Source organism: Scyliorhinus torazame, chromosome 15, assembly GCF_047496885.1.
Source record: "Scyliorhinus torazame isolate Kashiwa2021f chromosome 15, sScyTor2.1, whole genome shotgun sequence".
Taxonomy (NCBI): Eukaryota; Metazoa; Chordata; class Chondrichthyes; order Carcharhiniformes; family Scyliorhinidae; genus Scyliorhinus; species Scyliorhinus torazame.
In genome coordinates this window covers 138,448,852-138,473,253 of record NC_092721.1, presented here as the reverse complement: position 1 = coordinate 138,473,253, position 24,402 = coordinate 138,448,852, and the positions used below count along the sequence as shown (strand labels likewise).

General features: G+C 48.1%; 1 protein-coding gene across 2 annotated transcripts in view; it reads right to left on the bottom strand.

Moving 5' to 3' along the window:
* parp4 (poly (ADP-ribose) polymerase family, member 4) overlaps window positions 1-24,402 on the bottom strand; it is a 341,167-nt gene that overhangs the window by 301,277 nt on the left and 15,488 nt on the right. For both annotated transcript variants that reach the window (XM_072476809.1, XM_072476810.1), the window contains 4 exons: window positions 14,789-14,855; window positions 11,483-11,561; window positions 5,808-5,903; window positions 2,371-2,529 (listed from right to left, as the gene is read on the bottom strand). In XM_072476809.1, the coding sequence (XP_072332910.1) occupies window positions 2,371-2,529; window positions 5,808-5,903; window positions 11,483-11,561; window positions 14,789-14,855 (401 nt within the window). The remainder of the gene's footprint in view (window positions 1-2,370; window positions 2,530-5,807; window positions 5,904-11,482; window positions 11,562-14,788; window positions 14,856-24,402) is intronic.

The following is a 24,402-nucleotide window of genomic DNA, read 5'->3' as shown; positions in this document are numbered from 1 at the left end:
TCGATGATATCATAGATTCAAAGAAAGGCATATCTGCAATGTCCCACTCTGCATTCACACAGTAAGGGGCAGGGGGGAAATAGAGAAAAGGCAGGTTAACTGGAGAAGGGCCACAGAAAAACAGAATATTGATTCACATGAGTTCCAGATCCCAAAGTCAGAGTCCAATCAACTCTGATTAACGTTTAGAATTCAGCTGACTGGAGACCGCTGTTGTAAAATTGGTTCTGTAGGCATTGATACGGTTGAGGACTCTGGGTCTGTACTCGTTGGAGTTAGAAGGATGAGGGGAGATCTTATTGAAACTTAAAGGATACTGCGTGGTCTGGATAGAGGATGTGGAGAGAATGTTTCCACTTGTAGAAAAAAATAGAAGCAGAGACACAATCTCACACTAAATAGATGATCCTTTAAAACAGAGATGAGGAGGAATTTCTTGAGCCAGAGGGTGGTGAATCTGTGGAACTCTTTGCTGCAGAAGGCTGGGGAGGCCAAATCACTGAGTATCTTTAGAACAGAGATCGATAGGCTCTTGATTAATAAGGGGATCAGGGGTTTTGGGGAGAAGGCAGGAGAATGGGGATGAGAAAAATATCAGCCATGATTGAATGGCGGAGCAGACTCGATGGGCCGAGTGGCCTAATTCTGCTCCTACGTCTTATGGTCATATGGTACTTCCAGCAGTCAGGTTAGATTGGCCGATTGTTCTAGAGCCGGCTTCTTTGTGGTTTGCTAGTGGGATGTTAAAACAGCAAACTGGATGTGAAGCCCAGAAATTTAATATTAAATTGTTCAAAGGGCCAGATTCTTGGGTCATGTGATCTTCCTCCTCCACAATGACTTCAAAATGGATGTTTATTCAGTGTCTGGAATTGGCTTTGTGTTCAGGACTTACAATATTTCAATTATTATGGATTGAAAGGGGTGCAATTTATGATGAGGGTCAGGCATTTGGGAAGCCACTATCTCAGCAGGCCCACTGACTTCACTCACAAGGTTGGCTTATCAAATGAAAATAATGCCAGGTTGTCTGTTTTTTGTTCCTTACGCATAACAAAGTGTGACATTCCTAAAACTGAGAGGAGAATGCTTTTATTCTGGAGACCGCTGGGGATAACTCCCAGAGGGTCAACCATCTTCATAGAATTCCTACAGTGCAAAAGAAGGCCATTCGGCCCATTGTGTCTGCACCGGCACTCTGAAAGAGTATTCCACCCAAGCTCCCTCCCCCACCCTATCCCAATAACCCCTTAACCTAACTTACACATCCACCTAACCTGTACATCTTTGGACTGAGAGGAGACCGGAGGAAACCCACGCAGACACGGTGAGAACGTGCAAACGCCACTCAGTCACCCAAGGCCGGAATTGAACCCAGGTCCCTGGCGCTGTGAGGCAACAGTGTTGGGGTCTCATTCGATTCACTGTATTCATTACCGACTTTGATGATGGAATAGAAAGCCACAAATCCAAATATTAGGATATATAATCTGAGGTATAGAACATCAGATTTAGAAAGATAATAATGAGTTTGATAAGAACCCTGACTCAAACTCTATATTTACAGTTCATTCAGTTCAGGTCACCATATGACAGGAGCGTCACCCTAGCATTGAGACAGACCCAGAGCTAGGTAGTGGGTGGATAGGGAAGAAAGGTATATATTATACAAGGGTTGGGCATCTGGGCTGCTAAGGGACACTGAGGAAATGTTTACATCAGAGACAAAAGACTATTGGAGACCTTTTTGATGTGGTTATGATTTTAATAAGTATATGCAAGCTGAGCCAGAATAGATTAATGGACATAGACACAAACTTTGTACTTAGAAGTGCTTGGAACAGACCACCCAAGGAGTTAAGGAGAGGTGGATAATTCTTGCAAATTCAATAGGGAGTTAAGACTTTTCTTTGGCAAAAGAAGCGACTGAAAGGCATTTTATGAATTTTGGGATTTGCCAGATAGAATGCTCAAGTCCTTTCTCAACCTGTACATATTTGTGTTCAAATGAGACATAATGCTGCTTTCAGTATTCTTCACCACGTAGGACTCAAAAAAAAAAAATTTAGAGTACCCAATTCATTTTTTCCAATTAAGGGGCAATTTAGCGTGGCCAATTCCACCTACCCTGCACACCTTTGGGTTGTGGGGGCGAAACCCACGCAAACATGGGGAGAATGCGCAAACTCCACATGGATAGTGACCCAGAGCCGGGATCGAACCTGGGACCTCGACGCTACGAGGCAGCAGTGCTAACCACTGCGCCACCGTGCTGCCCCTCACCAGGCAGTACTGATACATACACATAATGCTGTATGTCATAATGTTCAGAGAACATCCAGATTTGTATGATGTAAGCACTATACTGACCTGTTGCAACTTCTCAGAAGTTAAGTGCAGCACAGCAGACAGTTCATTAACTTTTATTGTGAATTCCTGCGCCACTAGTTTCTTTATACACCAGTCATAGGCTTCTTCAGCTTCCTCAGCAATCGAGGTGAAAACAAACTTTTTCTGCTGCTGCTGGCTCTAGTGTATACAAATTAGCATTTTGTCATTTTAACAAACAGATGTAATTCGCCACATGTATGTCAATAAGATTTAGTTACTCGACAAGTTTATTATTTTATTAGTTCACAGATTAGACCTAGTGTTTAAAACAAGATATTTTATGAAGTAAATATTATAGTATATATAGAAAATCATTTGATAAATATCAGCTAAATTAGGCATGAAAAGTTACGCAAAATTTCATTTCCACGTGGGGAGGGGTTGAAAACAAAACAAAAAAAATCAACATCATTGCAGTTCCTATAACAACCCCAAAGGCCAAAGGTCTCATGAGTTTCTCTCGAGATTGAATTGTAGTTATTCAAAACATGTGATGGATCTCTGTGTCTATTCGGAACCCTAGATATCTGTTATCTCTTCTCAGTTCCCAAATAACAGAGGTCAAGTCTGTGCTTTTTGGCAAAGTCCACTTGAACTTTATTAGTCAGCTGTAGTGCCCACTGGTAAATTTATTTTCAATACAACATTAAGAGAATTCCGACTAGCCCTTTCGTAAGCTAGTCAGATTGATTGTATTTAATGGATACAGTGGTTTGAGTTTTAAAATACTGATCGTGGTAATTCTTCAAATCATAATGCACAGAATAACATAACTAAGTGATTTAAACAAAAGAAAGATGGCGATAGCAAAAGCGAGCAGCAAAGACATAGGTTTCAGGAAAAGAGAGAGAGAGTGATTCCAGAATGAATTTTTGCATCCCAGTAAATTATTCTTAAAGAGATTATTATCTTAAGGTCTCGCCTTCTTTTCACCTCTGATTGGTTTTAACTAATTTTAATTCACTCAATTCAGCCAAACTGTCTGTCCATCAATTTCATAGAATTTACAGTGCAGGAGGAGGACATTTGGCCCATCGAGTCTGCACGGGCTCTTGGAAAGAGCACCCCACTTAAGCCCACACCTCCACCCTATCCCCATAACCCAGTAACCCCACCTAACCTAAGGGCAATTTAGCATGGCCAATTCACCTAACCCTGCACATCTTTGGACTATGGGAGGAAACCGGAGCACCCGGAGGAAACCCACGCAGGCACGGGGAGAACGTACAGACTCCGCACAGACAGTGACCCAAGCCGGGAATGGAACCTGGGACCCTGGAGCTGTGAAGCAACTGTGCTAACCACTATGCTACCGTGCTGCCCAGAGATATATGAATCTAAATATATTGGTAGAAATTTTCCCATACCATCGCTTGCCAATTTTCGGTCAGAAAGTATCTCTAGACTGCCTGTTTCCATAGAGACGGAACTACCAGTTCTTACTGTATAACAATGGGCCTTTTAGCTAGTTGACGTCATTGTTCTTACAGTCTCAAGCAACTTGCAAAATGTTCCCAGCTATTCGGCTTCCTTTACACTCATGGTTAATATGATTATAGTTAATTATTCTTAATGAGTTCTCATTTAAACCTCTTATATCTGACTAGAAAAGTCAATTTCTACCAACATGGCAGTAATTATTTCCCCCTCATTCTTCATCAAACATTTCCCTGCAGCCACTGCTCAAGTCCACATAGCTCACTCACAAAAAGTGTGTCAGAGTGTGGAGGACAGATTGCCCCACAACAGCCCATCATTTGAGAGAGAATATTTTTTTCTGATTGTATCAGTTTTATTTTATTTACAGCGCTATGATGCACTTATTCTGCTTTGAAGATGCTATATAAATTCAAGTTACTATTATTATCTAAAAAGTGAATGTTATCCCCAGGAAGCAATATTTTGAACAAAAAATAATGCATGATTATTTCAGCATTCTTTTCAAAAGTTTCAGCAGTATACCGCTTAATCATGATGGGAATTCGCCACACGTTGCTCTGGTGGACAGTGTTTCAGGGGCTACCAGGGTACGAGCACAAAAATTGCTGCTTTGTAACAATCTGGAAGAACTATATGAATATTATGGAGTGAATAAATATTTGCAATAAACCAATTTGTTTGTTTGATTTCTAGTCCACAATAGCCAATTATTACAGCTTGTGGCCGGGATTCTCCGTGCCTGCGCCGGGTTGGAGAATTGCCGGTGATGCGGGAAATTCCTGCAACGCCGCCGGGACCCGATTCTCCGCCGACTGGAGAACAGGAGCCAATCGCTCCCGTGCAGTCGACGCGGCGCCGGTGGGGGCCGCTGAAAGAGGTCCCCACGGCAATTCTCCGCGGTCGACCAGCCGAATTCCCGCTAAGTTCCAACCTGGTACCACCTGGCGGGAGCTCGGACCCACAGCCGCGGTGGCCGTCCTGGTGGGGGGGGGGGGGGGGGGGGGGGGGGGGGGGGGGTGATGAAACTCCGGGGGGGCCTCCACGGCGTCCAAGCCCAAGATCGGGGGCTACCGATTGGCGGGCGCCCACGATCTGGTGGGAGCCTACCTCCTTCCACACAGGCCCGTTGTAGGGCTCCGCCATGTTGCGTGTCATGGAAACGGCCACTACACGCATGCGCCGGCTCGGAGATGGACCCGCGCCGGCAGTGCAGGGCTGCGTATCGGCGCCGGAGCTGCTGGCGCCGTGCTGGCCTCCTGAGGGCCGCTGAATTGCTGGGCCAGGAGGCCCGTTGATGCCGGCTCTCCGGTGTTTACGCCGGTGTCAACACTTGGCTGGGTTTTCAGAGAATCCCAGCCAGGGTATTTCTAGAGTAATCTTTAGGTTGGTCTAAAATTCCAAGATGCCAATGGGTTAGTTTCATAAATTGCATTATTGGAGTAGATCAAGTTGCAGAGACCCAAAATGCTAGGTCTATACGAAGAAATATTTTGCTCAACTAACAATATCTCTTAACACATAGGACACATGATACTGATTTTCATTTTATGTTTAGGGAACATTTTTTATTGCAAATATTTATTCTCTCCATAAAATTCACATAGTTCTTCCTGTTCATTGGTCACGATGGAATGAGTGGTGAGCTGTAAAATCTACAGCAAAATATAGTCATATACCCTATTCTTTCTGTTAAGGAGTTTTAACGGAACGTGGATGTTGGTGTCAAGTCCAGCATTTATTAGCATTTATTGCGCTTAAGTAGGGTGCTCTTTCCGAGGGCCGGTGCAGACTTCATAGGCTGAATGGCCTCCGTCTGCACTGTAAATTCTTTGATTCTATGAACTAGATATTAATTTTTAGCAACTTTTTTAGTGTATAAATAACCACAACAAAATAATAAGAACACGCATGACGGAGATGATGGATTGGCAGTGTTTACTGAGAAACTCACACATTCACATAGCAAAGTTACTGACCTGTTCAAAGTGAGAAGATATTCGAAAAGGAAACTTGCCATTTTTCTGAGAAACTTGCAATTCAAGCACCACTATTGCACCAACTCCATTTTCATTCTAATAGAAAATGCGAGACACTGTTAGTAAAGAAATGGTTTGGTTAGACAAAGCTAAACATTGGGTATTGGTTCAACTTACTATTTTGAGGTTCCGAGTGCAATGAAGGGTACACATTCCTGCATGAACTACATATAATGTTGTTTGTGTCTTTTCATGTTAATATTCATTATATGTAGCATGTCTAGTCAAATAATCATCCTTGCCCTTCATTAATACTGGGTAATGCACAAATAACAAAGTGGAAAGCAATGCTGATCATTCAACATGAAACTGGACGAAGATTTAAAAAAATTGTATCTTCAATATAAAAGTTGAAATATGTGTGCGCAAGGTGTCTTATAGATTTACTGTTTGGAAGAACCTCCAGCTTCCACAATCTATCAAACCATAGAATGATACAGTACAGAAGAGGCCCTTCATCCCATCAAGCCTGCACCGACCAAAAACACGACTCTATTCTACACTAATCTCACTTGGTCCATAGCCTTGAATGCTACGACATTTTAAGTGTTCATCCGAGTACTTTCAAAGATGGAGGTTTCCTGACTCAAGTACCCTCCCAGGCAGTGTATTCCAGATTCCCACCACCCTCTGAGTGAAAAATCTTTTCCTCAAATTCCCTCTAAACGTTTCACCGTAAAATCATGTCCCCTCGTTATTGACCATTCAACTAAGGGAAACAGCTGCTTTCTATCCATGTCCCTCAATCAGATCTCCTCTCAGCCTTTTCTGCTCCAAAGAAACACCCTGAGCTTATCCAGTCTCTCTTCATAGCTAAAATGCTCCATCCCAGGCAAGATTCTCGTGAATCTTTCCTATAGTGTGGTGACCAGAACTGAAAACAATACTCCAGTTGTGGCCTAACCAAAGTCCAGTACAGCACCTACATAACCTCCCTACTTATAATCTATGCCATGAATGACAAAGGCAAGTGTCCTGTATGCCACCTTACTAACCCTATTAATCGGTCCTGTTGCCTTCAGGGATCTATGGACAAGCAGCCCAAGATCCCCTGTTCCTCTGAGCTTCCTTGCGTCCAGCCATTCATTGAGTATTCCCTGTCGTGTTATTCCTTCCAAAGTGAATCTCCTCACAATTTTCAGGGATGATTTTCATCTGCCATTGAGCCACTCATCTGTCTATATCCTCCTGTAACCTAAGACCTTCTGCTTCAGTGTCAACCACCCAGCTAACCTTCGTGTCATCTGCCAACTTACTCATCATCCCTGCCCCTCCACATTTTCTTCTACATCGTTTAGATATATCACAAACAACAAGGGAGCCAGCACTGATCCCTGTGGTACGCCACTGGGCACTGGCCTCCAGTCACACACACAGTTTCTACCAATACCCTTTGTCTCCGATCACTAAGCCAATTTTGGATCCAACTTGCCACATTACCCTGGGATCCCCCATGTAATGTACTTATACATTCTTTATATGTCTACCATGTGGGACCTTGTCAAAGGCTTTCCTGAAATCCATTTAAACCCTTAACAGCATTTCATATATTTTACTGCATTTGTATTTACCAATTGATACACATTTTTTGCAATGGTGGAAATACACTTAAAAGGAATCCTGACCAATCTTCCAGAAAACAATGCCAGCGAGATAATGAAAAACAATGCTACAGTTGTTTTTTCATTTTGATCAGTGCAAACAGCCCATGCCCTAAACCGCCACTGAAATGTAGGCTGTATGCTACAGTAAATTCCTAAGTTACTTTGTTCATGATCTGTAACCTGATCCACAGCAGTGTAAAAACAGGTATAATGTTTGCACGACAAATATATTTATAACAACAATAATAATCTTTGTTAGTATCAGAAGTAAGCCAGCGTTAACACTGCAATGAAGTTACTGTGAAAATCCCCAAGTGCCACACTATGGCACCTGTTCGGGTATACTGATGGAGAATTCAGAATGTTCAATTCACCTAACAAGCACGTCTTTCGGGACTTGTTAGAGGAAACCGGAGCACCCGGAGGAAATCCACGCAAACATGGGAGAACATGCAGACTCCGCACAGGTAGTGGTCCAATCCACAAATTGAGCCCGGTCCCTGGTGCTGTGAAGCATCAGTAATCTAATAAACCCCATTTTTGTATGGTGGTACATATTATACTCCTTGATTCTCAGAGGCTGCAAATAATGGTAAAAAACAGCAATTGAAGCTGAATTTTATTTTACATAGGAGCACCCCTCTCTCCCTAGCTTCATTGGATGTCCTCATCAACGGCGGCCCCAATATCCCAGAGAACTTTTTATAGAACTCCACTGGGTACCCATCCGGCCCCGGGGCTTTACCCGACTGCATGGCCTTTAACCCCTCCACAATCTCTTTGATCCCAATCGGGACCCCCAGCCTGTCTACCAGCTCCCTGTCCACCTTAGGGAAATTCAGCCCCCCTAGGAAGTGTCTCATTCCCTCCGGCCCAGGTGGGGGTTCCGACCCGTACAGCCTACTATAAAACTCCTTTAACGCCTTATTCACCCCTGCTGAGTCTCCCACCAGGTTCCCGTCTCCATCCTTTACTTTCCATATCTCCTTGGTTGCCTCCCCCTTTCTAAGCCGCTGTGCAAGCATTCTGCTGGCCATCTCTTCATACTCATAGATCGCCACCCTCACCTTTCTCAGCTGTTCTACCGCCCTTCCTGTGGTTAACAAGCCGAACTCCGCCTGTAGCCTCCACCGTTCCCTTAGCAGTCCTGCCTCTGGGGTCTCCGCATACCTCCTATCGACTTGTAGTATCTCCTTTACCAGTCAGTCCGATTCTGCCCTGTCTACCTTCTCCCTGTGGGCCCGTATCGAGATCAGCTCCCCTCTAACCACCGCCTTCAAAGCCTCCCAGACCACCGCCGCCGAAACTTCCCCCGTGCCCTTGACCTCCAGGCAGTTCTGAATACATTTCAACAACCGCCCGCACACCTCGTCCGCTAAAAGCCCCATGTCTAATCTCCAGTGCGGGCGCTGGTTCCTGTCTTTACTAACCTGTAGGTCAACCCAGTGCGGGGCATGGTTTGAGATTGTGATCGCCGAGTACCCCGTGTCCACCACCCCCGTCAGTAGAACCGTGCTCAGAATAAAGAGATCAATCCGGGAGTACACTTTATGCACGTGCGTCTCCTGCAGCATTACCACGTCCGCCTTCAGTCCTCTCAAGTGCGCGAACACGTGTGCCCTCTTGACCGGCCCATTGAGCACTCTTACATTCCAGGTGATCAGTCTAGTTGGGGGACTCATCGCCACTCCCCCTTCGCCGATCAGCCATTCCGTCTCTTGGGCCAGTCGCCAGCCCGCGCCCCATGCCTCCACCGGCCTGCCCCCAGGCAGCCTCCGCCCCTGACCACCTCTCTGTCCCTCAGCAAAAGTCCCTCCCTCGTCAGCAGAACATTTCGCCCCCGCTAGTAACAGCACAAAATAAATCAACCCCTTTGATAAGCCTAACATCTGCTCACCCCCCACTACGCTTCTGTAAGCTAGCCCGCCCAGCTAACTGGTGGCCCTCACTCGTGGCGTCAGACATTCTCCCAACTATTGTTCCCTCCCCACCCTCCACCCCGCTCAAACATACATATTCAAATGAAAAACAATCCCAACACAATTGCCCGACAGAGAGAAAAAACCCCAAGTTGAACAAAGAAAAGATCAAGCAAAAGATCCAGCATCTGAACACACCTCCACCCCCCAACAGTGCAAATGTAAGCTTTAACTCACTCAGCTCTGCAACTGGCCCAAGATCAATACAGCAGGCATTTCAAATAGCGTCCGCAAAACGAAAAAGAAGAAACCTTTTTTAAACATAAACATTGCAGCAGAGTTCAAAGTTCTCAGTCCGACACCAGTCCTTTCCTTTTCGCGAAATCCAGCACTTCCTCAGGTGACTCGAAATAGAAATGTTCCTCCTCGTATGTGCCCCAGAGGCGGGCCGGATACAACAGCCCGAGCTTTACCTTTTTCTTGAAAAGGGTCGACCTGATCTGGTTAAACCCCGCTCTTCTCCTGGCCACCTCCACACTCAGATCCTGATAGATCCGCAGGATACTGTTGTCCCATTTACAGCTCCGTGTCTGCTTGGCCCACTGTAAAATACGCTCCTTGTCCAAATACCTGTGGAATCTCACCACCATTGCACTCGAGGGGTCTCCCATTCGTGGCTTCCTCGCGAGCGCTCTGTGAGCCCTGTCCACCTCCAAAGGTCGGGGGAATGCCCCATTCCCCCTTCTCGAACATGGCCGCTATGTATGCCCCAGCGTCCGCTTCTTCGGATCCCTCTGGGAGCCCAACGATTCTCAAGCGGGACCTGTTCTCTAGGTCCTCCGCCTTCTCCAGGAGCCTTTTCTGCTGGTCTCTCAGCATCCCCACCTCCAACTCCATCGATGTTTGATGTTCCTCCTGGTCAGCCAGCGCCTTCTCTACTTTATGGATCGCCCGATCTTCGGCATCAAGTCTAAGTTCCAGCCGCGCAATTGCCTCTTTAATCGGGTCCAAGCAGTCCTGCTTCTGCTTGGCGAAGCCCTCCTGGATAACTTGCATCAGCTGCTCCGTTGACCTCTGGGTCGACAAGCCAGAAGTCCGGTCCTCCGCCACGTTTCAGCCCAAGCCTTCTCTGTCTTCTGTTTCTGCCTTTACGAGCACTTCTAGTCCTCCTCTCCATGCACCGATGTGGGAATCCAGTACACAATTGCCCTGTCATCGATTTTTCAAATCAAGTCCGGTAAAAAGTCTGGGGAAATGTTCCAAAAGTCCGACCCAAGTGGGAGCCACCAAATGTGCGACTTACTCCTTCATAGCCGCCACCGGAAGTCACCGGAATAAAATTTAAGTATTAAACATCTCCCTCTTTCCCTTTTGATGTACCATCTGCAAAAAAATGCTGTCCCTAGATTATGCTATTGCAGCTTTGATCAAGGTGCCTGGAGATGACCATTTCTTATTTTCTTTCCTTCATTAGTTTAGTCCCCTTCTCTGTTCTGTGCACACTGGAAAGATGTGTTTTAGCAGATGGTTACATGCTTTAAAATAAATTTAGAGTACCCAATTATTTTTTTCAAATTAAGGGGCAATTTAGCATGGCCAATCCAACTACCCTGCACATCTTTGGGTTGTGGAGGTGAGACCCACGCATACACGGGGAGAATGTGCAAACTCCACATGAACAGCAATCCGGGGCTGGGATTGAACCCGGGTCCTTGGCGCCGTGAGACAGCATTGCTAACCACTGTGCCGCCACTTGGTTACATGTTGTAACCTGTGTCGCTGTCTGTGCATGCTGTAAAACACATACCAGAACTGCTTTCTTTTAGCAGCTCACTTCAGACATTTTCAATCAACCGGAGATTGACTGAACGGGCTACAGTCATTACTTTATCGTGCCCTAAGTAATCAACCCAATGTTTTTCAAATGATTCTAAAATCCAAAGCATTTTAGTCCACATTGTAGCCTTTGATTTGTATGGACTGTGAAGTACATACTATCTATATAAATTTGTCTATCACTCCCAGCCAATAAAGGATCTGTAAACAAAAAGTCAGCGTAGAAGAAAATGGGGTGAACTAATTGGCTGCAAACCTTTTCCAAAATGGAATACTTCACCACCTCAAAATCTGGTGGAAAAGGAGGAATATTGCTGTCTTGTGCAGATATGAATCTGTGAAGAAAGACACAAACATTGGTTTACCTTTGCAGTACATGAACAATGAATATTTACTGATTAATTACTGTGCATTATTAAAATTAATATTAAATAATGTGGCGCAGTAGTACACTGAAACACTTGCATATAGGAGGACAGAAGGATTTAATCCAGAACCACAATTGTCCCAAGGTGCTTTACTGATTTCAGCTGTAAATCGCAGGAAATCTTTTAGGTTTCCTCCATTCTGTTCTTGGTATTTTTTTATTCTGGTTTTTCAGATTTCATTTCATTGCAAACGTTACATGATCAGACATGGCCAAAACATGTATTAACAATACTTTACATACATTGTGGTTCAGGCAGTAATTTGCCAGCAATCTGTCTCTTACGGTTATCTTCTATTCTGCTTCTCCTGGGTTCGTCTTTGGGTGCATTCGTCCGCGCACCCCCTTCTCTTCCTCCACGTCCTATGAAAGCCTTCTTCCGATCCACGGATGGCGAACTTTATCTTCTCCAGCCTGAGAAATTGCTGGACAGGTCGGACAGCCAGTCTGCAGCCTTGGGTGGTTCTTCTGATCGCCAGCCAAGCAGGAATCTCTGGCGGGCGATCAGAGAGGGAAAGGCTAGGGCGTCAACCTCCTCCGCATGAAGAGGTCTGGCTGCTCTTTTTTTAAAAATATCAATTTAAAGTACCCAATTCATTTTTCTTCCAATTAACGGGCAATTTAGTGTGGCCAATCCACGTACACTGCATAGCTTTGGGTTTTGGGGGTGAGACTCATGCAGACATGGGAATAATGTGAAAAGTTCACACGGATGGTGACCCGGGCCTGGATCGAACCTGGGTCCTCGGTGCCGTGAGGCAACAGTGCTAACCACTGCACCACCATGCCGCCCGAGCTCTGGCTGCTCTGATACCCCAAAGACTGCCACTCATGGGCTCGGCTGCACCCTCACTCCCACGACCCTGAACATGGCCTTAAAGAAGGATGTCCAGTACCCTACAAGTCTGGGGCAAGACCAGAACATGTGGGTGTGGTTGGTGATGTGTTGGGTATGCTGTGTCGATGTGGACTGCACTTGATGCAGTGTAGCGAGAGACAGACCTCCAACACTTGACAAGATACAACACAATTTTATTTAACATCTAAACTATTATACATGTTCAACTGTGGGTTAACACTATGCTGACTTGACTGGAGACCTGATACTAGCCTAAGCAGACTTACTAGCTACCACATAGTCTTTGCACTGGCTAGCTCTGACTGTCTCAGAGGCTGGGTCCCGAGAGAGCGGGAAAACTGGTGCCCTCTGGCTTTATAGTGGTCGTGTCCTGTCTGGTGATTGGCTGCTCTGTTCTGTGTGCTTACTGGTCATCCTGTGTGTCAATCACTGCCTGTCTGCACTCCATTGTATACATAGATGTATATTATGACATCTCCCCCCCCCCCCTTTTTTTTGTTCTGTGTTGTGTGTGTTGAGATAATAAATATTAAGGTGCATGTGCGTGTAGATGTGTATATGTGCGTGACTATATACAGAATGTGCTAAAATGACCTTATGTACACAGGAAGGTGTCGCTAGTGCAGATATAGGGCAGATGAAACGGTAACAACGATACTTACAGAGGTCAAAATGATAACGTAACACAGTTGTGCAAAATTCAGTCTATAAGTTTAGTCTCTGCAGCGGGCGACGAATTCTGGTTGACCACCTCAAGGGTGGATCAGGGGCCGCCTGCACTTGGATAGCCCGGACCACTGCCAATGCGGTGGTCGCAGAGGTTGGCAGAATTGCTGGTCAACGCTGATTCACTCAAGGTAAGTCCGTCAATTTTCAGCATCACTCACTGGTACCATGATGTGTTGGGTATGCTGTGTCGATGTGGACTGCACTTGATGCAGTGTAGTGAGAGACTGACCTCCAACAGTTGATAAGATGCAACACGATTTCATTTAACATCTAAACTATTATACATGTTCAACTGTGGGTTGACACTATGCTGACTTGACTGGAGACCTGATACCAGCCTAACCAGACTTACTAGCTACCACATGGTGTAGGCACTGGCCAGCTCACTAACTCGGACTGTCTCAGAGGCTGGGTCCCGAGAGCGGGAAAACTGGTGCCCTCTGGCTTTATAGTGGTGCCCTGTCTGGTGATTGGCTGCTCTGTTATCTGTGCTTACTGGTCATCCTGTGTGTCAATCACTGCCTATCTGCACTCCATTGTATACATAGATGTATATTATGACAGTTGGCTGGGCCTCCCTGGCACTTTCGCATTTGTTCTCCACATCCTGGAAGAACCTGCTCATGCGTGTTCTGGTTAGGTGTGCCCTGTGCACCACTTTTAGTTGCGTTAGGCTCAGCCCTGCGCACATGGAGGTGGTTTATCCAGTGCAGTGCTTCGATTCGGAGCCCTCCCCCATCTCGCTGCCTAGTTCTTCCTCCGACTTTTTCTTTGTCTTGTCCAGGGGTGGGCATACCTCACAGTTGTCCGCACAGTTCCCCTCCCCTAACTCGTCCGCGTTCCGTAATCTTTCTAGCAGTGACTGTCCTGGAATCTGGGAGTACGTTGTTGTTTCCTTTCGGAGGATGTTTTTGACCTGCATGTACCTTAGGTCGTTCCCTCTCAGGAGCTGGAACTTCTCCGTGATTCCTCCAGGGTTCCTATTCTACTATCCGTGTACATGTTCCTAACCGTTAGTGACCCCTCGTCCTGTCTCCATCTTTTGAAGGAGGCGCCCATTATTGCGGGACCGAACCTGTGATTATAGCAGATGGGAGCCATGTTGGAGATTTTGGTTAGTCCGAAGTGCTGCCTCATTTGATTCCACAATCAGAATATGGCTACTACCACGGGGCTTTTTGAGTATCTGGCCGGGGAATGGGAGTGCGGTTGTGGCTAGCGCTTGGAGGGATTTCCCTGCACAGGAACTCTCCTTCATCGTCACCCACTCCGTCTCCCCCTCGGATACCTCGCCATCCCTTTGCCGCTCTGAGGACGATCACCAGTGGCTTGATTGCATTCTTGGACATTACTTAGTGGTTAATTGTGCTGTAACACCAAGATACTGATGGACAGTTGAGAGCATATCATTTGCTTATTTTTGGAAAGGGATGGCACACCATACAGCCATAAAAAGAGCTTAAAAGGAAGAATAAATAACTTACTTAAAATTATATTTGGTAAATAATGATGTAATACTATATATTATTAATAAGAATCTAAGATACCTAAAGTTTTCTGCATTGTCTTGGATCTCCTCTTGAGGAATTTCAATGTTTCTTTCCATCTCTGTTGCTGTTAATGTGAATTTTTTGAGAAAAACATTAATAACTCTGCATTTTCAGAAACATAAAGGAAGAATTTTCATTTAAAAAGTGGTTTCACATCTTCAAGGGACGCCACTCAGAGTTTAGCGGCTTTTTGGGTGAGATCCAGACCTGAATTCGTCATTTTTGGGGATTTGGGAAGTTTCTCACCGGTCAATCCCATACGGAGAAATGTTTTCAGCAGTGGGGAACTAAACTCGCCGGCCAGATCGGCTCCTTGGAGCGCCATTTTGAAAGGGTGCCCCAATCTCAAAGTGAACTTGAGGGACAGCCCCCCCCCCCCAACGCATGGACAAAGAAACATAGAAAATAGAAATGAGGAGGCCATTCAGCCCTTTGAGCCTGCTCCGCCATTCGTTCTGATCATGGCTGTTCATCAAATTCAATACCCTGATCCTGCCTTCCCCCCCATATCCCTTTAGCCCCAAGAGGTATATCAAATTCTTTCTTGAAATTAAACAACGATTTGGCCTCAACTACTTTCTGTGGTAGCGAATTCCACAGATTCACCATTCTCTGGGTAAAAAATGTCTCCTCACCTCAGTCCTAACAGGTTTACCCCTTATCCTCAAACTATGACCCCTATTTCTGGACTCCCCCACCATTGGGAACATTCTGAATCTACTCTGACTAATCCTGGGCGAAATTCTCCGTTATCGGCGCAAAGTCCACCGATCGGCGAAAAAAACGGCGCAAATCCGAATTGTGTCACGCCGTAAAAATCGTCGCGAAGTCTCCGGCCCGAAATGGGCTAGCAGCGACGTGACGGGATCCGCGCTTGCTCACGTGTATGACGCTGCACGGCGTGACGGCTCATAAGGACGCGCTGCTCCCCCCCACCCGACCGGAACACCTGACCGGATGGCCAGCCGCCGCTCAGCCCCGAGGTTCCAGTCATGGGATGTGGAGGCGCTCCTGGACGCAGTGGAGCAGAGGAGGGAGGCCCTGTATCCCGGGCACGGCCGCAGAGTTGCCCCACGCCACAGCCGGCGTCTGTGGAGGGAGGTGGCAGAGACCGTCACCGCTGCGGCCCTGACACCACGGACAGGCACCCAGTGCCACAAGAAGGTGAACGACCTCGCCAGAGCAGGCAGGGTGAGCCCCCCCCCCCCTGCCTGATATCCATATCCCCCCCTCCCCCATATCCCCCCTCCCCCATATCCCCCCTCCCCCATATCCCCCCTCCCCTATATCACCTGATCACTGCCTGCGTGTCTAACCATGCATGCTTCATTGTGTATCGCAGGAGCAAATGTCGATCGCACCCATCCCCGCAGATGCAGACCGCCCGCAGGATGCCCCTCGGAGGCCACGGGAGACAGAGAGACCCGGACCCTCCGGCATGCAACGCCCGCAGGATGCCCCTCGCACACCACGGGAGACCCGGACCCTCCGGCATGCGACGCCCGCAAGATGCCCCTCGCACACCACGGGAGACGGAGAGACCCGGACCCTCCGGCATGCGATGCCTGCAGGATGCCCCTTGCACACCACGGGAGACGGAGAGACCCGGACCCTCCGGCATGCGACGCCCGCAGGATGTCCCTTGGAGACCACGGGAGACGGAGAGACCTGGAGACGACGCCCCCGTCACGTGCGGGTGCGACGACGCAGGCGTGTGCCACCCAGCGACGAGATGGGCAGCCACAGGCCCCCGTCACAGCCGAGCCAGGACACCACTACCCAGGACACCCCTACCCAGGACACCCCTACCCGGGACAGCACTACCCAGGAAGACGAAATACCGGACAGTGACACAGAGTGGATGGGTGGAGACGAACCCCCACCCCAAAGTGCCATGGACTCAGAGTGGGACGAAGAGCACGACACAACGCCACTGCTGTCACCAACACCCTCCACCATCGCAGAAACACTCACCTCGGTTGGGCACTTTAGTGTTGAGGCGTCTGGTACACTCACTGGTGCGCACAACACAGCCGTCCCGGTACAGCAGGTGGAGGTAGGAGCAGCAGAGGGGCCGGGCGGTCGGAGGGCAGCCCAGCTCAAGCGAACATCTGCTGCCCAGATGGATCCCGGGTTCCTGGAGTTATCACACCCACACATAGATCTGATGCAACCACCGACCCGGAGACGAGCGAAGAGGGTGACGGGCAGCTTGCGGCGGTCGCAGGTGGAGGAGTCCACCCGCGTCCAGGAGCTGGGAGTGGTGCCAGTCATGCGTGCCACCCAGGCCGACACCGCACGGTGGCGTCCGCGGTGGAGGCAATGGGTGCGACGGTGTCAGACATGGGGAACGGTTTGCGAGGCCTGGGGCTTTCCGTGCAGGCGGCGTCTGTGGCCCAGGAAATGGCTGCCCTCTCACAGGAGGCCATGAGCCAGTGCCAGCGCCAGATGGCAGAGGCACTCAACGCCATAGCCCAGTCTCAGCAGGCCATGGCCCAGTCTCTGCAGGCCATGGCCCAGTCTCAGCAGGCCATGGCCCAGTCTCAGCAGGCCATGGCCCAGTCTCAGCAGGCCATCGCTGAGGGCATCGGCGCCAGTGGCCATGTGCGAGAAGGCGTCGCACTGTCACAGACAGGGTTTGCCAACCCCCTGGGCTCCATGGCTGCAATCCTGCAGACCCCTGTCGATACCAGCACGGGCCTCCAGGACTGGCAGCGCCAGATGTCGGGGGGGCGTCAGATGGCCAGTCCGTTCGCATCCCCCACCCAGGTGGCATGGACCGCATGGGTCCAACTGTTGGAGGCTGGCACCTGGCCAGGTAGACCAACTCACTTGCCCTCGCATCCCCCTCCCCGGCACGGGCCCCCCATCCTCCTCCCCGGCACGGACCCCAACCTCCTCCCCGGCACGGACCCCCCCCCCATCCCCCTCCCCGGCACGGACCCCATCCTCCTCCCCGGCACGGCCCCCCCCCCCCCCCCCCCCCATCCCCCTCCCCGGCATCGACACCCCATCCCCCTCCCCGGCACGGACCCCCCATCCTCCTCCCTGGCACTGACCCCCCTCCCGGCACTCCCCCGGTGCCCAGCCCACTCTAACCACTCCCCCCGCCGCACACACACACACACACAACCCTAGACACACCTCTCCCCACACATTCAGACTGCGGCCACGCCATCGCCTGCCCAGCGGCCAACCCCCCAGGCCGTCACTCATCTCCACGCTGGTCGGCGTAAACCTGGAGCACAGGTTGACGCCGATTAAAAGGAGGTTTGATTTACGTCGACGTGACCCGTCATCACGTCGACGAGACTTCGGCCCATCCGGACGGGAGAATATCGGCAGGCCCAAAATCGGCTGCCTTGTGCCCACCCGTGCCATTCTCCGACGTCTGCGGCGCCATTAACGCCTCGCCGACTTTTCTCCCTTCGGAGACTTTGGCAACCGGCGGGGGCGGGATTCACGGCGGCCAACGGCCATTCTCCGACCCGCTGGGGGGTCGGAGAATGACGCCCCCTGTTAGGATTTTCCATGTTTCTATGATATCTCCTCTCACTTTTCTAAACTCCAATGAATATAATCCTAACCTGCCATCCCAGGAATCAGCCTGGTAAACCTTCGGTGCACTGCTTCCATAGCAAGAATATCCTTCCTCAGATAAGGACACCAAAACTGCACACAATATTCCAGGTGTGGCCTCACCAATGCCCTATACAATTGCAGTAAAACATCTCCATTCTTATACTCAAATTTTCTCGCCAAGGCCAAACATATAATTTGCCTTCTTTACTGCCTGCAGTACCTGCGCACTTACTTTCAACAACAGATGCACGAGGACACCAAGGTATCCACCTCTCTCAATTTACACACATTCAAATAATAATCTGCCTTCCTATTTTTGCTACTGAAGCGGATAACCTCACATTTATTCACATTATACTGCATCTGTCCATCCACTCAGCCTGTCCAAATCCCGCTGGAGCACCTCTGCATCCACCTCACAGTTTACTCTATAACTCAACTTTGTACCATCTGCAAATTTGGAGATAATACATTTAGTTCCCTCGTCCAAATCATTAATATATAATGTGAACAGTTGGGGTCCTAGCACAGATCCCTGCAGTACCCCACTAGTCACTGCCTGCATTTATTCCAACTTTTTGCTTCCTGTCTGCTGAGCAACTTTCTATCCATCTCAAGATACTACCTGTAATCCCATGCAATCTAACTTTACATATTAATCTGCTGTGTGAGACCTTGTCAAAAGCCTTCTGAAAGTCTAAATAAACCACATCCACTGGTTTTCCCTGGTCAACTCTAATAGTTACATCTTCAAAGAATTCTAGTAATTTTGTCAAGCATGATTTTCCTTTTGTAAATCCATGCTGACTTTGTCTGATTACACCACTACTTTTCAAATTCTGTGCTATGAAATGCTTGATAATTTACTCCAGCAACTTCCCTACTTCCGACGTTAGGCTCACTTGTTGATAGTTCCCTGTTCTATCGTTGCCTCCCTTTTTGAATAGTGGGTTACATTCGCTGCCCACAAATCTTTTGGAAAATACCACCAATGGGTCTACCAATTCCATGGCCATTTCCTTAAGTACTCTGGAATGAAGATTATCAGGCCCATGAGTTTTGTCCACCTTCAATCCCATTAATTTCCCCCAAACCGTTTGTTTATTAATACGAATTTCTTTCAGCTCCTCACTAAAACTTGTGCGTCTCAGAACTTCCGGTACATTATTCATGTCTTCCTTTGTGAAGATGTGGAGATTCCTTTGTGAAGACAGAGCAAAGTACGAATTTAGTTCCTCAGCCATTTATTTTTCGCCGGTTATGAATTCCCCTGTTTCTGACTGTAAGGGGCCTTATCTTAGTTTTTATTAATCTTTTTCTCTTTACATAGCTATAGAAACTTTTACAGTCAGTTTTTATTTCCCCATTAGTTTACTTTCAAATTGTATTTTCCCCTTCTTAATCAATCCCTTGTTCTGCCTTCGCTGAATTGTTTTTCTTTTTTTTCTTATTTTTTTCAGAGTTACAAAGCCAGAGCTCAGAGTGTGGACATGGGCAACTCCCTAATCCAGCTCCTTGCCTGCTCCAAAAAACAATTCAAATTGAATCCAATCAATGGTCCCCAGAGAGACATACCAGATCCAGGCATTACACCTGACCTCACGCTCAAACTTAGCCAAAAGGCCGAGAAGCGATGCCTTTGCTGAATTTTAAACTGTTCTCAATCCTCAAGTCTATTGCTTTTTTTGGCTAATTTGTATGCCTCTTCTTTGAATCTAATGCTATCTCTAATTTCCCTTATAAGCCATGGTGTGGCCACAGTTCGCTTTCTACTCTTGCACCAAGTAGGAATTAAGAACTTTTGGAGTTCACCTATCATTCCTGGAATGCCTGCCATTGCCTGTCCATTGTCCTTCCTTTCAGTAATGCTTCCCAGTCTGTCATTGCCAGCTCATGCCTCATACCATTGTAGTTACCTTATTGAGGTTCAGGACCTTGGGGCACAATTCTCTCGACATATTTCGAAGTGTGGTAGCGAGCGGGAATTGCCGCAAACTTTGAGGGGCTCGGCCCAGCGAGGCCGGCAACGCTATTCAACATTAATTGGTCACTTAATGAGGCCTCACGGGCTTCTCATCCCAAATGCCGACTCGCCAACTGATTCGCCGGGAATGCACTTGCTAGCCCCGAACCCACCCCTAACAAGGTCGAGCAGCATTTACTCGGCCAACCCCAGCCAGCTCGCAACAATGGCGTCGAGGAGACCAGCCCCAAGATTCGGGGACGCTGACCTGGGGAAGCTCCTGAACGCGTGGAGGCCAGGAGGGATGTCCTGTTCCCCTGAGGGTCCTGGAAGGTGAGCCACAGGGCAGTCAGTGCTGCCTGGAACAAGGTGGCAGCAGCAATCAGCTCAGGGAGTGTGACCAGGAGGACTGGCCTCCAGTGTCGGAAGAAGGTCAGCAACCTACACCAAGAAGCACAATGCGTAGACAACAATGCGCCCCCTCAAGGGAGCATCACCCCCCCGCCACACAACCCTGGCTGGTGGTGGGGTGCCGGACTTGAGAATCCTCATCTCCTTTGAGGAGCGGGTCCTAGAGGTGACCGTGGTGGCCAAAGACAGGGCAGTCACCCACGCAGAGGATGGAGGCTGCCGAAGAGGCGAGGGACCACCGGGCTCCACCCGAAGGGCCTGTGAAACGCGAGTACTATTGCCTTACTGACTGACCCATCCCTCCCACTGACCACATGTCCATTCTCCTGCAGGTCCTCCAGCCAATGGCAGAGGCCCATCCCAAGAAGACTCCTCTCCTGACTCCAAGGAGAACACCTCGGATGATGCAATCGTTATAATCGCATCACAGCTGTCACTCCACCCTCCGTTACACAAACCTCGGTGGGAAACGTTAGTGGACAGGCGTCTGGGGCACAATCTGGTGAGCACCACACTGATGATGCGGTCTGGTGGAGCAGGAACCCCCAGGCAAGACAGCAGTCGGAGGGGTGCTGGATCCCAAGACCCAGCTGGTCCCAACTTGATGCTGAGCCAATGGAACAGAGTTACCCGTAACTGATGGAGACGATAGGGTGCGGCCAGGACATTCAGAGGGAGATGTCAGCGTCACTCCAGCAGATCCATAGCCGATTGGAAGAGTCCCAAAGGCTACGGGTGCAGGAAATGGCGCCAGCAATGAGTGGCACGGAGGCCAACAATGCTCAGGTGGAGAGCTGGTGCACGACATCAGCACCATGAGTGAAGGTGTCCAAGGCATCGCTCAGTCGGTGACGGTCATGGCTGAGGATCTCGACAGAATATCTGCCTTGCTAGGGAATGTCACCCAGTACCAGGCCAACCTCAATGAGGTTCTGCGGGACATGTCCTGCACTCAGATGGGCACAACGGAAGGGGCTGCAGAGCTTGTCCCAGTGGCAAGTGGGCATTGCCGAGGCACTGCATAGCGTGGCCCGATCACTAGGGGATGTGGCCCAGTCACTGAGGAGCATCGCCGAGGGCATCAACACCATGGTGCAGACATTGGCGAACCACCAGGCCTGGCAGAGCCAGATGATGCAGCGGCAGACGGGGCTCCAAGCAGCTGCCCCTCCATCCCATGTTGGAGCCCAGGGCCCTCTGTGCTTACTAAACTGCTGTTTGTGGGAATCTGCCAGATGCAAACGGGCTGCTGGGTTTTCTTCAAATGCGACTGCACCACAAAACATTATTTTGTTGGCTGAAAAGTGCTTTGAGACATCCTGCAGATCATGAAAGGCACTATATAAGCTCAAGTCATTTTTAATGGGAAATAATTCCAATTTCGCTAGTCTTTCCACATAACTGAAAATCCCTTATTCCTGGCATCATTTTAGTAAATTTCCTCTGCAGTCTCCACCTGAACATTCTTCGTAAGGTGGCTAGACTTTGCGACAGTATTCATGTATTTTTTAAATTAAATCAAGGAATGTGGGCATTGTCAGCTTGGCCAGCATTTATTAGCTTTGGGAAGGTGGTGGGTGAGCCATCTTCCTGTACCGCTGCAGTTCATGTGGTGTAGGTACATCCACAGTGCTGTTAGGGAGGGTGTTCCAGGATTTTGATCCAGCGGCAGCGAAGGAATGGTGATATGTTTCCAAGTCAGGATGGTGTGTGGCTCAGAGGTCTAATGATTTATTCATGTTCAGAAGTACTTTCTTGTATTTGTATTCTGTGCTGATATTTGCAAAGCCACGGATTAATTTCCTTAAAAATAAATCAGCCAGTTCAAGTTATCCTGCCACATTCAATGATCGTTTTGTTCCTACACCTTCTTTGAAATTGCCCCATTTAATTTTTATTTGCTGTCCTAATTTTTCCCCCCAAAATATATCAGTAATACACTTCTCTATAAATTTAATCTGCCATTTTGCCAGTCTGACTATATCCTCCTGAAGCCGCCTGCTATCTTTCTCATCAGTAATTACATGTTCAAGCTTTGCGTTATCTGAAAGACTGAAATGATGACCCATACAACCATGTAGAAAAAAAGCAATGGGCCTAACACTAACCTCCAAGGGCATCACTGTACACTGTCCTCTAGTCTATAAACAACTCATTCTCTTTAGCTTTTCGTTAACTTTATTGTTGCTCAGGTAATCAGAATCAGAGCAGGTTCCCTCCACAGGATAATTTTACAGTTCAGAACATAGCATTGAAAATAAACAGGTCCTCATACACATGGCACTATTCAACACACACACACAGCATTCCTACTTTTTCTTGCACATATGCACGAGTCTCAACCAAGTTGCTTGAACATATTCTCAGACACGTACCACGTTCAATCCTTTGCAATTAATGCCCTTGCATTATTTTAAAAATTCATTTACAGGACGTGGGCATCTCTGTCTGGACCAACATTTCTTGCCCATTCCTAGTTGCCCGAGAGAGAGAGAGAGAGAGACTTGGAGGGGAATCTCCAAGTGGTAGTGTTCCCAGGTATTTGCTGCCCTTGTCCTTCTAGATGGTAGTGGTCATGGGTTTTGAAGGCTGGTGAGTTCCTACAATGTATCTTGTAGATGGTACACACAGCTGTCATTAAAGCAATCAAGCGAGTTGCTTTGTCCAGGATGGTGTCGAGCTTCTTGAGTGTTGTTGGAGCTGCAGTCACCCAGTCAAGTTCAAAGTATTCCATTACACTCCTGACTTGTAGTTTGTGGACAGTCCTAGCCTTTGACCTGCTCTGGTAACCACAGTATTTATATGGCTGGTGCAGTTCAGTTTCTGGTCAATGGTATGCCCTAGGACATTGATAGTGGGGGATTCAGCAATGGGAGTGTTATTGAATTTCATGGGGCGATGGTTAGACTGGCACTTGTGTGGCACCAATGTTGCTTGCCACTTGTCAGCCCAAGTGTGGATATTGTCCAGGTCTTGCCGCATTTGGACATGGACTGCTTCATTACCTGAAAAGTCACAAATGATTCTGCACATTGCAGTCATGCGTGGACATCCCTACTTCTGATCTTACGATGGAAGGAAAGTAATTAATGAAGCAGCTAAGATGGTTGGGCCTAGGATCCTACTGTGAGGAACTCCTGTATTAATGCCCTAGAGCAAAGATTGACCTCCAACCACCACAACATCTTCCTTTGTGCCAGGTAAGACTCCAACCAGTGGAGGGTTTTCCATTTGATTCCCATTTACTCCAGTTTTGCTAGGGCTTCTTAATGCCATATTCAGTCAAATGCTGCCTTGATGTCAAAGGCAGCCACTCTCACCTCCCCTTTTGTTCATGTTTTAACCAAGGCTGTAATGAGGTCAGGTGTTGAGTGGCCCTGACAGAACCCAAACCGAGTGTCCGTGAGCAGGTCATTGCCGAGTAAGTGCCGCTTGATAGCACTTTTGACGACCCCTTCCATCACCTTCCTGATGATAAAGAGTAGATTAATGGGGCAGTAATTAGGCAGGTTGGATTTGTCCTGTTTCTTATGTACAGGACATACCTGGATAATTCTCCACATTGCCGGGTAGATGCCAATGTAGTAGCTGTACTGAAACTGCTTCTGGAGCAAGTCTTCTATACTATTGCCGGAAGAGGCATAAAGCTCATTCC